Consider the following 13,728-nt stretch of genomic DNA (forward strand, 5'->3'; position numbering starts at 1 on the left):
ACAAACAATACGTTTTAACTTAATTATATATTTTGTATTTAATTGTATTTAAAATATATATATATTTTTGTTTTTAATCTATTGTCGGTAAATTAATTTTTATAAAAGATGATTTAAAAAATAAAGTTTTATTTCAGTCTCATAAGTTCGCTGTTTCCCACGGAAGCCGCAGAAGTGTCGCGCCAGATGACGTCACAGGAGCTCTGCTGCTCTCCGATGGCTGAACAACAACAAACTGCTGAAGACAAACTTTCCTGAAACTTCCTCCGAGACGAAGACACTCGATCCCGGCTTCACATCCCAACACTTCACGCTAGTTTGTGTCAGTATTCCCCGATGTTTCTCGACTGATGGATCCCAGATATGACATCCCACGGAGGGCCGGCGGCAGCGGGAGCTCCGCGAACTCGTCCCCCGCCACGGGAGCTCAGTCCCGCCGCAGGAAGATGCCGCCCAGACCCGCAGACTTTAAGCTCCAGATCATCATCATCGGCTCTCGAGGCGTCGGTAAGACCAGCCTGATGGAGAGATACACCGACGACACCTTCTGCGAGGCGTGCAAGTCGACTGTAGGTGAGGAGGTTCTTCACGACAAACTTCTGACAGCAGCTAGCTTTAGCTCGAGGCTAATAGCATCTTTTTTTAGCTGTTTTTTTTGTTATAACTGTCTAAATTAACAACTTAAACCAAAGCTATACTAAAAAATATTAACTACTTCAATACTTTAACAGAAACTCTTCAAAATGTTGGCTCATATCTAGAAGGGAATTCAATATTTTATTGAATAATCCTAAAGCTAATTCATTGTAGCTCATTTAATACCTAAAATTCCCTTTAAAAATGTTTTTACTTTTATGAAAACATTATCACCTAAAGAGGGTTTTAAAGAAGCTTCCATTAATATAAATATCATTTTCCTGTGATCGATACTAAGAAAGTTATAGACTTTTTAAACCTGTGAAAATACACTCATTTCCGGTCAACCTCCTCCATAAAAGGTCAACGGGGGTCAATATCTTAGCTGTGACCTTTTTGTTGAACCCGACTTTCAAAATGTCGTAACTTCTTTAATATTTGCTCAATTTTAAAACGGTTGGTATCCTTGGAAGGCTTGCTAAACAAAGAAACAGACGGTAAAAGTTATTTAATTTAATTACATAGTTTAATGATGTAATACTGATGTTTAATTAAACTTTAAAGTAGGAAAAAATTGTCTCTACAAGTATGGATAGAAAAAGAAAATGAATAGCCCAGATTGAACAAACGCACCATAAGTTGTTTAAATATTTATACCATATATTTAAACCACTTGAGTGTATGTGTATGTATATATATATATATATATATATTACACACATATTTACATGTATACAGAAAACAAACGCGTATGTTTTCTTCAGAAAAAGGACATTTTTCTTCTGGTATATATATATATATATATATATATATATATATATATATATATAAACTCAAGTATATGTTGTTTAAATATAAAATAAAGGAACCGTAAAGCACTCTTACGGTGTGTTTAATTGATAAACTTCATGAAATTAGTGTAGTGATAGCGAATCTCAATAAACATGGCTTTTCGAACTAGACCATGAAAAAAACGACGTGCGAATTGATCAATTTAAAAGATATTTGTCAGTCTCACAGATAAATATATAATTTATAATATAACGGGGGTTCTATAGAATATTCTACTCATCTGAGATGCTTTCGAGGGTGTTTTTGTCAAGTGGAAAATTGGGAAATGTTGTCGGAGATTTGCGGCGCGTGTACTTGATCAACCGTAAGTTTCAATACTCCACATAAACTATGACGTGTGTTCTACGTCATCAGTGTTAATGAACATTAGTAAGTAAGTAAGTAATATTTATTTATATAGCGCTTTTCCAGACCAGGGTCACAAAGCACTTTAACAATCAAAACAATACTCAATAAAGTATATACTTTAAAGGTCAAGATAAGACTGAGAACAACACAGGAGTTCCAGAAAATCAAGGAAAAGCCTGAACAAATAGAAACGTCTTAAGATGTTTCTTAAAGGAGTCAGTAGATCCATTAAGTATTATTAGTCATTAGTGACGTAAACCAGGCGAACGCAGTTGAACAGTGAATACTGTGGTCCAGGAGCTATTCAGCTCAAACGTCAAACTCGCTGATTAAACACTGTCGATATCCAGGAAAAGAAAAATACACACATACATACTACAAGAAGGATCTGTCTCGCCTGCAGTTCATACAAAACTCTGCAGCGAGAATGATGAGCCGCTCTAGTAGAAGAACTCACATTTCTCCGATCCTTAAATGTCTTTATTATTTTGATTGTTTAAGCGCTTTCTGACCCTGGTCTAGAAAAGCGCTCTACAAATATAAATTACTTACTTACTTACTTACTATTTACTTAAATATAATTTACGTTGTTTTACTTTGACCTTTTATATCATATTATTTAGTAACTTTTGTGTCATTAAAAAAATCTTCACCTGCACGTTTGACGTGTTCTTATTTCGTAACAAAACGGCACGTGCTGTTCCTGAAGCAACGTCTAGTAAACATCTTTGACCGTGACAACCGTCGGCTGTAGTTTCAAACCCAAAATAGCAACAGACGGCAGCTGCCGTTGCAAAACCTCCACCAGGGAGTAGTCGTTTGTGTGACTAACTGAAGTAACGTTTATGTGTCATGAATCATTTCAAAATAACAGTTTCATCTTCGGTTCCAGCTCCATACGTGTTAATATACTGGTTAATAGAGATTTGACAGGATGTGTTTGTGACTTTGCTTCCTCTCGCAGGCGTGGACTTCAAAATAAAAACGGTGGAGCTGAGAGGGAAGAAGATCCGGCTTCAGATATGGTGAGAAAGATCCACTGGATTCTCCCTCCTGGTGTCATTTCCTGTCTGTCTTGGTGTCATTTCCTGTCCGTCCCGACGGAGCACGAGACGCTATCGCACTGTAAACATGGATGAAGTTATTCTCCGTCTGCCTTTAATTATCAGAAGAGTCTCGTGGCTCAGTTACAGACAAATATGAATCAGATTATTGGATTTAGAAAGTCTGTAAGTAAGTCTTACAGACGCTAAGATTCAAGTTTATTTCAGTTCTTCGTTATTTAATCAGCAGATCAAGAACACGTTATAATTTGCAGCTGTTTCTTGGAAAAGTGTGTTTTTATTTTAACAAACACAAAACTAGACAAACTTAAATAAGAAATCTAAGGATTTATATCGGTTATATTAGAATAAAAGTTGAATTAAACATTTTCAAGCATTTTATTTTTAAGTAATTGAATTCAATAATTAATTTATTATTGTAATTTAAAATTTAAGTTTGGTTTAAAAGTGCCACCATTTTTATTGACTTCAAAAGGCTACACTTTTTTTTTTTTATTGTGCTTATAACATTTTTTGGAGGGGATTTAGACTCTGTGTAAAGAAAACAACAACTAAATAATGGATTTTAAATACATTTCATTTTTATTTTTAATTCTATTATGAAAACTACAAATATTATCTCAACTTTATCGTATATTCACAACCGGTGTTTAAATTATTGTCTCTTTTTTCCATTCATTTATTTATTATTATTATTTAATTGAATTCTTTTTTTGAACTCATGGAGTTTGATATTCTAATTCCAATAATTCAAAAATAAATTTCCATATATTTATTCAAAATTAGATCACCATTATTTATAAGTATATATAAGTATAATAGGAATTAGCAAACTATGTGTCAAAGAAAAATAATTCACTTGGAAAATATTTGTATTTTTAAATAATTTTAAAAAACAATTCAATATTCAAATGATTTAATAAAACTATTTAATAAAAATTATGCAATGCTTTAAAAAAAAACACTTCAACAGATGGACATAAAAGCAAAATATGTTTTTGCCTTCAAGAAAATAATTCTTATTATTTCTATTTTTCTATTCTGTATTAATTAAAAAATGCCTATGTTTATTAATTAATGCAGATTATGTGACACAAAAAAAACGCTTCCAGAGACAAACGGGTTCTAGAAAATCCAAAAAATAAATAAAAACCTAATTAAATTAAATCAATTTGTGTTTATTCCTGAACAAAAAAGATGTTTATCTCTTTGTGTCTCTTCTCGTCACATGTTCTAATCCTTCATCTTGGTGTGTGTTTGTCGACGTCACATGTGACTCTCGCTGCATCTTCACTAACAACGTCACGGCTGAGCTTCTCTCACAGTCTGGTGTGTCTTTCACGTCACCTCCTCCATCACTGCTGCTCTAACCTTGTGTGTCCAGCGTCACGAGGGAAACTGTGTCTGGCTGACGGTGACGCTGCACTGTGAGTTCGTCATTCTGCTGCTGCTCACCTCACACTTGATGTTTGTGTTGTTGTTGTGTTACTGTGTTACGGCTGCTCGTCACACTCTTTCACTCACTTGTTGGTTTATTCCAACATCTTTCTAATATGTCTCTTAGTTATTTTTATTACACCTATATTGACTCATTATTAGTGGTGTAAGAAAGTTTACATTTAATTAAATATCTCGATTTATTATCTTTAAAAATATACAGTATATATTTTTAATGAAACTCTATCGATATTAAACAGCAGTGTATCAATGTATTATTTTTCCGATCAAACAAATGTAGATTTTTTTTTTATTATTGTTATTCAATGGTTCATCTTTCAATAAACTGTGTGTAAAATACAATAATTTAATTTTAAAGAATTTACAATTAATATTAATTAATTAATTTTAATGTTGCAATTAGACTTCAGGCCACTAGATGGCAGCAGTCATGACGTCCTCCGCAGCTTAAGAAGCAATGAAATCTTGGGAGATCACCATGATGACTGAGGACAAGAGGATGCAGTCGTTTAAAAGCTGATGTTTAGATATATTTTGGTTTGAAAACAAATGAAAGCACTTACGACTTTGTCAAGAGTCATGTGGTCTGTAAATACTGCAACACCAGAGTCAAGTACTCGACAATACTACACGTATATCCTTGTTACTACAGTATCGCAATATATCAGAATATATGGTTTGTCTGTCCCTGTATCATGAAACACATCTTTAATTACAAGAATAAAAAATATTCACCAAAAGTAATACAAAAAATATTCTTGTTACTACAGTATCACAATATATCGTACGGTTGCCCCTGTATCGTGATACGTATCACCAGTTTCTTGACAATACACTCACCAACTTGCATGTTTTTATCTAACAGAAAACAAAATTATGAAATCTTTTTTTTTAATGTATTAGCTCAGGTGGTACAGAATCATAGAAAACAAAAAGATTGTAGGGTTGTTGTTTTTTTAAATAAAAATAAAAGTGTGAAAGGAACCAGTTTTCTTTCGGGGGCACCATATCTTTTATACCGGGGGTCTACGCTCCATTTATTGTTCATTAATTTATCAGATTTTTCACAAGATCATCACATTGAATTTTACATTTTATGAAGCTTTGATTATTTCGTTAAGACTTAATAAAAATATTTCTGTGTTAAAATACACATTACTTTTTTTTTAAATGGCCTAAAGTCAGTCGAGAGGATACAGTGACTCCAGCACCTTTTAAAGCTGATGTTTGGACATATTTTGGTTTGAAAACAAATGAAAGCAGTTACGACTGAGGACGAGAGGATACAGTGACTCCAGCAGCTTTTAAAGCTGATGTTTGTACATATTTTGGTTTGAAAACAAATGAAAACAGTTACGACTTCGTCAAGAGTCATGTGGTCTGTAAATACTGCAACACCAGACTCAAGTACTGGACAATACTACACATATATCCTTGTTACTACAATATCACAATAAATATCAGAAGATATTGTTTGATTGTCCCTGCATCATGAAACACATCTTTAATTACAAGAATAAAAAATATTCATCAAAATTCACCAAATTCAAACCAGTACTTTTCCACCTGAATACAGCGGCCCTGACACAGTGTCACGTATGTTGGTCGTAGCTTTTTTATCCTTCTCTTGTTATTTTCCGATGCTCTGAGCGTCTGATCCTCCCTGCAGGGACACAGCCGGGCAGGAAAGGTTCAACAGCATCACGTCGGCGTATTATCGCGGCGCCAAGGGAATCGTGCTCGTGTACGACATCACCAAGCAGGAGACGTTCGAAGACTTGCCCAAGTGGATGAAGATGATCGACAAGGTAGAGATGACACGAGTAGAGTGACGAGGGTGTATTTACCATCTGGATCCATGAACATGTTGAGGGATTTTCCCCCCCAGTGTTGTCCAGAGAACCTTCTTATTGTGTGTGTTGTGCAGGCGAGCTGCCACCTGTTATTGAAAGATACAATTGTCATCAGAAAATTTGATGATTGAATTTAACGTTTTTAATGCCGAAAGATCAATTTCTTTTATTTACATTCTTTATTATAATCATTGAATTTTTTTTATTTTTTATTAAATTAAATAATTTCTATGTTTAATTTGTTGTTGTTTTTTTCAAATAATTTAATTTTTTTAAATTTAAAAACTTATTTTTTGAATATTATATTTTATTATAGTATTATATTTATTTTATATATTTTTTTATTTTTGAATACATTCTTTTTACACATTGTTCGATCAAGTTTTTATTTATTATTTCTTTATTCCAATAACTTATTTGTTTCTAAATAAATTGTATTAATTCGTAGCCTTTAAATCCAATATTTCATTAGCATTGTTTATGACAAAAACATTTCTATATTGGCTAAGAATTAAGAAAATGTTTATTTTTAATTATTGGAAATAGAATCTCAAAATGTGTAAGAAAAACAAAAAAACGAATTAATTTTGAAATTATTCAGATTTTTAAAATTCATTATAAAATAAAATATATATTTTTAATATTTAATAAAATTATCCACAAAATAATTAAATGCTTAAAACAAAATTCAATGAAAAATAATTAAAGTTTCACATTTTTCAATTAATTATTCTGATGACATACTTGAGCTTATTGATCTCATCGATCTTTCAAATCCTAAAAAAGTTCCACAGATAAAACGACCAAATGTATTTAGTTTGAATAAGATCCTCTGCTCTCAGTACGCGTCGGAGGAGGCCGAGCTGCTCCTGGTCGGCAACAAGCTGGACTGTGAGAGCGACCGTATCATCTCCAGACAGCAGGGGGAGCGAGTGAGTCGAGAGCAGGAGTCGAAACCAAGTCTGGTTTTCTTTCGTTTCTCATTCGTCTTCTTCGCATGTTCCTCCAGTTCGCCTCTCGGATCAGCGGCATGCGTTTCTGTGAAGCGAGCGCCAAGGACAACTTTAACGTGGACGAGATTTTCCTCAAACTGGTCGATGACGTCATCGCCAAGGTCGGTCTCTTCCTATGGAATTATATCAGTGTCATGGGAATATTGCATTTTTTTTAAAAAAATATATATATATATTATATTCAATCATTTCTATGTAAAATGGTTGAATTTAACATTTAATATGTTTAAACTTTTATTTTTTCTTTTATTTATTTTTGAAAATTATATTCAATCATTTCTATATTGAAAGGTTGAATTTGTTCTTTTTAAATAATTGAATCAAAACATTTAAATATTTTTAAAATATCATTAAATTGTGTGAGAAATAAAATAATATTAAATATCATATTAATATGCATAATAATTGTATATATTTTATTTGCCATTATAATTTATGTTTCAATAAAACAATTGTATTAATTCAATCATTTATATATTAAAGGTTGTTTTTCTTTTTTTTAACAATTGAATAAAATGTCAATATTTAAAAAAATAATTAATTTTTCAGTAAATTACTGCATTATATATTTAATTTATAAAAGATAAAAAGATTTATAAAAAATAATATATTTAAAATGATGTTAAAGTTTTGTTTTGCTTTCTACTTATTTTCAATTTTTAACATTTTGGTTATGGTGTATATATTTTTTAATATCTATTTTGACGTGTATATATCTTCTTTCTTTCTTTTTTAATTTACGATTTAAAATGTATGTTTCAATTACACTTCGAGCTGCTAGATGGCAGCAGTCATTAAAAAAATAAATAATTAAATTAAAAATAATAATCATTTGATTCAATAATATCTATATTGAAAGGGTATCATTTGTTCTATTTAAATAATTGAATAAAAGATAACATTTTCCAAAAAATATTTTCGAAATGAAATAATGTTTTTTTAGACATAGAGTTCATATTCTAATCCCAATAATTAAAAAATAATTTCCTATGGTAAATATCTCTCAATTTGTCTCCTTTTAAATTCAATATAATTGTCCAGATGCCGATGGAAGTTCCCAACAATGAACTCGCGGGAAGCGTCCTCTCTTTACAACCGGAGCCGGAAGTCCCTCCAGAGTTGCCCCCTCCTCGCCTGCGCTGCTGCTGAAAGACCCTCGGATCCCCGCGTGCAGCGCACCGACCTGACCAGCAGGTGGCGGCAGACGACAGCGGTTCGACCACGCTGCTGTTCATCTCCCTTTACTTCACTTTAAAACTGACCCACACTAACACCTCCCCCTCCACCCCCCCACCCTGGCTACCTCACCCCTCGGCGACAGGTGCCTTCGAGGTAGAGCGCCCCCTGGAGCGTCTGTTAAAACCCTGCCCTGGAAGTGATGCATCCTGGGATCATGATCCAGGTGTTTTATGATTAGGTCAAAGCACAGAGACACTGAGAAAAAAAAAAAGCACAAGATTAACTTTCAAAAGAAAATAGTGTACAGGTTGTGGGTTCGAGTCTCGTGACCGCACCGGTCTTCATCAGTCCCCTTTAGCGACGCACTTGTTTTGCACTATCACTCCGCCGTAACATTACGACCACCTCCTTCTCTATGGTGGGTGGTCGTGATGTCATCGAGTCACACCGTAACCAGGAAGTGGTTTGAATAAGTGCCGGTAGATGAAGCTTCTGTGGGATCGGAAAAGTATTGGAATATCGTCTTTGAGTATTCACGGGAAAATATTTCTTATTTGTAAAAAAAAAAAGAAAAGAAAAAACTCAGGATATTAGAATCTTCTCAAATTGCTGTTTTCCTTTTCTTAATTGACTGTCTGTTGCTGTTTTAAAGAAGGGTGGAGTTTAAGTTTTTAAATAACAATGCATGTCGTCTGACTCTTGAAAACTTTTGTTTGGTTCCCCTGGACTTTTAACATCTCCCGCACTAACTAACTCTTGTTTTTACCACTCAAACTTCTTCAGTGTTACCTTTTTATTGCAGTTGTTTTTGTTCCTTTTTAAGATGGAAGACTGTACTCGGCGTCGAAACTTGTCGCAGGTCCCAGAGTCCCGGCATGTTTTTAATTGGAGTCGTGGTATTTATAACTTGTGGCATTCTTGAACTAAATGCAATTAAAGATATCTATATTTATTACAGGACAATGAGGCGTCGCTCCGTTTTGTGTCCTTGCTTCCTTAACTACTACCTTGTTAGCTTAGCTACTAGCTCAGCTACTACCTTGTTAGCTTAGCTACCAGCTTGCTATCTTAGCTCCTAGCTTGACAACTTAGCTTGTAGTTTGTTAGCTCAGCTACTACCTTGTTAGCTTAGCTACTAGCTTGCTGGCTTGCTAGCTCAGCTACTGCCTTGTTAGCTTAGCTACCAGCTTGCTATCTTAGCTAATAACTTGCTAGCTCAGCTACTACCTTGTTAGCTCAGCTACCAGCTTGCTATCTTAGCTACTTGCTTGCCAACTTAGCTTGTAGCTTGCTAGCTCAGCTACTACCTTGTTAGCTTAGCTACTAGCTTGCTAGCTTAGCTATTACCTTGTTAGCTTAGCTGCAAGCTTGCTATCTTAGCTACTAGCTTGCTAGCTTAGTTTATAGCTTGCTAGTTCAGCTGCTACCTTGCTGCTACCTAGCAGCTTAGCCGCTAGCTTAGCTACTGGATAAGTAGATTTTTTTCCTCCTAGTAAGCTTGTTGGCTAACTAGTAACTAATGTAAGCTAAGCTAGGAGGTATAGCAGTTTAAAATGCCCTCTTAGTACATAGTAAAATGTAGTTATATTAACCCATCGATCAAATCAAATACTTGGAAAACTTTTAAAAAAAAAGTATATCGTACCTAACTTTTCCGTACTAAAGTAGGAAAACCAGCTGGCAAAAGAAAACATAAATTAAATAAGAAAAGTGTAAAGAAATAGATTTATTTTAAATGTTTTTTTTTCTAAAACCTAATGATACATATAAGAAAACATATTGCCTGCAAAAAATAAATTAAAATTAAAATAAAATAAAAAAACTAAAATATTGGAATATAAAATAAAACATTTAGCCGAGTTTATATTTTTCTTAAAAAAAAAAAATAGTAATATTTAAGATGAACTCGTTCTCCTTTGGCACATGCGCAGTGGAGCTGGTCCCAGAGAAAATAAGGGGTGTGCTCGGGAGCGTGCGACGCTGTTGCGCATGCGCGTGTAGCAAATCACGGGCGCCGTCGAGCCTCACACACACACGCACACACACACACGCACGCACGCACGTCAGCCGCAGCAGCAGCAGGAAAGACTTGGAGTGGACGTGGGTTCGAGAACTCTCAGGTGAGACCAGGACCGGAGACGATAATGCGGCTCGTGGCGAGTCTCTCGCGGGCAAGTTGAGGCTCGTGCCGACGGTACCTGTCCGGCCCGGTGGTCCCGGTGGTCCCGGTCCACTGCAGCGCGCGCGGACGGACGATGACCGCCTGAAGGATGCAGCAGCCCGGCTGTGACACCGCCGGTGCCGGACGATGATGGAGAGCTCCAATGGTTCCGACACCAAAGCGGAGAAGAAGAGACCGAACCGGGCTCCGTCCCCGGCCAGACCCTTCCTCAAGGATGTCCACTCCCGCTCCTCCAAGTCCTCTGCCATCGTCCCCAAATCCCCCAAACTCAACAAGCAGCAGTGCTCCCCGGCACCGCTGCCCCATCCGAACCGGTCCAGGCGCAACACCCCCGGGCTCAAACCCGCCTTGCCCAAAAGTGCTCCCAAGTCCATAGTCCCTAAGAAGCCCTCCAGGATCCCGCAGCACACGGAGCCCAAAACGGTCGGGAGTCCGGTTCTGACGAAAGGAAAGAAAGGGAAGCCCGGTTCCGGTTCTCCCGGGCCTCTGACTCATGGATCCCCGATCCGGGTTCCGACCGGGGCTCATCTCCGGGTGGCTCAGACCGACAGCAGCTCGGATCTGTCCGACTGTCCGTCCGAACCTCTGTCGGACGAGCAGAAGGCGGTACCACCTGCCAGCAGCGACGCGGAGTCCGGTACCGGCTCCAGTGACCGGGACCAGCCGGGAGCGGAGAACCCGCCGCCTGATGCCCCGGCTAGCCGGGCAGAGTCGCCTCACGTTGTGGAGGAGAAACACCAACAGACCCAGGAGAAGGGAGTACCCGAAGAAGAGCTGCTGCGGGAGATGGAAGATCTCAGATCCGAGAACGACTACCTCAAGGTAAGACTGGACCCAGATGGTTTTTAACCCACAATGCTTCACTCCACTCCACTCTTGTCCAAACTAATGTTTTTTGATATTATTGATCAGTCCCAGGTCCCAGGTCCCCCTTAAAAAAAAATCATGTTAAACGCGAGACACTAGGGGGCGCTCACTTGGACGTACATCTGTCCACTCAGACGTCAGTCTAGTGACGTCACAACTAGATTGATTCTACAGCCTTTAAACCACTGCAGTGTTCGACGTCCCCCGAAGTTAGGCTTATGGGTCAAAGTTTAAATTATTAAAACTTGTAATATATCAATTTAAAATAAAAAGTATATAAATATACACTTACTATACTTTCTTAAACAAATATAGAACATTTCTTCTTGTAATTTCATGATCAAAGTTATGAATAAATGTATAATTTCTGATATAAAAAGCAGGATTTATGTATGTTCGGCAGGTTTAAACACACTGATTGGTGTATTTGCTAGCTTAGCTAGTAGCTAACAGTGCTATCTCAGGCATTGTGAGGATATATTTACTCCCTGTTAAACTTTGTATTCTTTAAAATCTGAATTATTTAGTTACACAACAAACTTATATTCTCTAATATTAAATTAAGGACATTTTATGACGTTTTAAACTGAATGCTGGACTCGCTAGCTTAGCTAGTTGCTAAAGCATTATGAGGTTATATTTACAATATTTGTTGAATGTTAAAAATGCTTTAAAATGTGAATTCAGTATATCTTTAGGTAAACTACAAAATACTAAATGTATTTAATATCACATTAAAGATACTTTGAAACTTAATGATGCAGTTGCTAGTTTAGCTTGTTGCTAAGTACGCTAGCTGAGGAATTGTTACACACGTTAAAACCTGTTGCTGATCTTCAGTTAAAACCCAAATTTAAATGTATTTAATATCACATTAAAGATACTTTGAAATGTTTAAACTTAATGCTGCAGTTGCTAGCTTAGCTAGTTGCTAAGTATGCTAACTGACAAATTTTTACACACGTTAAAACCTGTTTCTGATCTTAGGTTAAAACACAAATGTATATGTTTTTAATACAAAATGGAGAACGTTTTTTTATGAGACTTTAAACTGAACTTGACTTGCTAGCTTAGCTAGTTGCTAATACGTCTAGCTAAAGTGGTTATGGTTTGAAAGCTAACTAAAGTTCTTTACACATCTCTAAGGGTTTACTCCGGGTACTCCACTGGAGACTCAGAACTTTACGAGCACTCGGTTTTTAAGACGGCACTCAAGTCTTCTCTTCCTCCACCACTTCCTCTGTGATCTATTGATCTGGTCTTGACGACCGCCTCGATCCCCGCGCGTCCCTTTACACTCACGGGTCTATTTTTACGGGAAGGTCGCTCATGACCGGTCGTGACTGGACGCTTTCGACAGCAGTCGCTGCTCTCGCAGGTCACATGGTCGAGGAAGGTCGAGCGATACGATCTCAGGAGTGAAGGTCGTCCTGGATCTGATCGTCCTCGTAGTTTATCGTTCGTCGTCTGTCACAGAGTGAAGTTGATGATGTCGGCAACATTTGAACGACAGTAGAAGCATACAGTGTGTTTGTTAGTGTGTGTTTGTCTCATTGTGTATTTGTGTCATTAGTGTGTGGATGTGTGTGTCTGTTTGTTTGTCTCTTTATGTTGTATCTGTGTGTTTTTTTTAGTGTTTCAATGGGTTTTTTCATTGTGTCTTTGTGTTATTTTTTGTGGATGTGTGTGTGTTGGTGTGTTTTTTTTTTTTAGCATGTCTATGTTTGTCTCATTGTCTGTGTCGTTAATGTTTGTCTCTTTGTGTTGTTAGTATGTGTGTTTTAGTGTTTCAATGGGTTTTTTCATTGTGTCTTTGTGTTATTTTTTGTGGATGTGTGTGTGTTGGTGTGTTTTTTTTTTTAGCATGTCTATGTTTGTCTGATTGTCTGTGTCGTTAGTGTGTGTCTGTCTCTTTGTGTTGTTAGTATGTGTTTTTTAGTGTTTCTATGGGTTTCTTTTCATTGTGTCTTTGTGTTGTTATTTTTGTAGATGTGTGTGTGTTTGTCAGCATGTCTGTGTTTGTCTCATCGTGTTGTTAGTGTGTGGATGTGTGTGTCTGTGTGTTTGTCTCTTTATGTTGTATCTATGTGTTTTTTTTTAGTGTTTCCATGGGTTTTTTCATTGTGTCTTTGTGTTATTTTTTGTGGATGTGTGTGTGTTGGTGTGGGTTTTTTTTTAGCATGTCTATGTTTGTCTCATTGTCTGTGTCGTTAGTGTTTGTCTCTTTGTGTTGTTAGTATATGTGTTTTAGTGTTTGTATGGGTTTTTTTTTCATT

At 36.3% G+C, this 13,728-nt stretch overlaps 2 protein-coding genes across 4 annotated transcripts in view; both read left to right on the forward strand.

The window, feature by feature from the left end:
• The first annotated feature begins 207 nt into the window (after positions 1 to 207).
• On the forward strand, positions 208 to 9,366 carry rab12 (RAB12, member RAS oncogene family). Of its 2 annotated transcripts, XM_087811239.1 has the most exons (6): positions 208 to 573; positions 2,801 to 2,861; positions 6,028 to 6,166; positions 7,054 to 7,143; positions 7,221 to 7,325; positions 8,266 to 9,366. In XM_087811239.1, the coding sequence occupies exons 1-6, from the start codon at positions 351 to 353 to the stop codon at positions 8,371 to 8,373; spliced, it is 726 nt and encodes a 241-aa protein (XP_087667365.1). In that variant the 5' UTR covers positions 208 to 350; the 3' UTR covers positions 8,374 to 9,366. The 2 variants fall into 2 exon arrangements, with proteins under 2 accessions (XP_087667365.1, XP_087667366.1); XM_087811240.1 differs by lacking the exons at positions 208 to 573; positions 2,801 to 2,861 and adding an exon at positions 3,735 to 4,327.
• Positions 9,367 to 9,967: 601 nt separating this feature from the next.
• mtcl1 (microtubule crosslinking factor 1) overlaps positions 9,968 to 13,728 on the forward strand; it is a 63,965-nt gene continuing 60,204 nt past the window's right edge. For both annotated transcript variants that reach the window (XM_087811706.1, XM_087811707.1), the window contains exon 1: positions 9,968 to 11,407. In XM_087811706.1, coding sequence (XP_087667832.1) covers positions 10,712 to 11,407 — 696 coding nt within the window. In that variant the 5' untranslated portion in view covers positions 9,968 to 10,711. The remainder of the gene's footprint in view (positions 11,408 to 13,728) is intronic.

This window comes from Callionymus lyra, chromosome 16 (assembly GCF_982586985.1).
Source record: "Callionymus lyra chromosome 16, fCalLyr1.hap1.1, whole genome shotgun sequence".
In the NCBI taxonomy this organism is placed as follows: Eukaryota; Metazoa; Chordata; class Actinopteri; order Syngnathiformes; family Callionymidae; genus Callionymus; species Callionymus lyra.

Coding starts and splice junctions, on each gene's coding strand:
- rab12 (XM_087811239.1), top strand. CDS start 351: ATGGATCCCAGATATGACATCCCACGGAGGGCCGGCGGCAGCGGGAGC. Junction 2,862..6,027: donor AAGATCCGGCTTCAGATATG/GTGAGAAAGATC, acceptor TCCTCCCTGCAG/GGACACAGCCGGGCAGGAAA. Junction 7,144..7,220: donor CCAGACAGCAGGGGGAGCGA/GTGAGTCGAGAG, acceptor ATGTTCCTCCAG/TTCGCCTCTCGGATCAGCGG.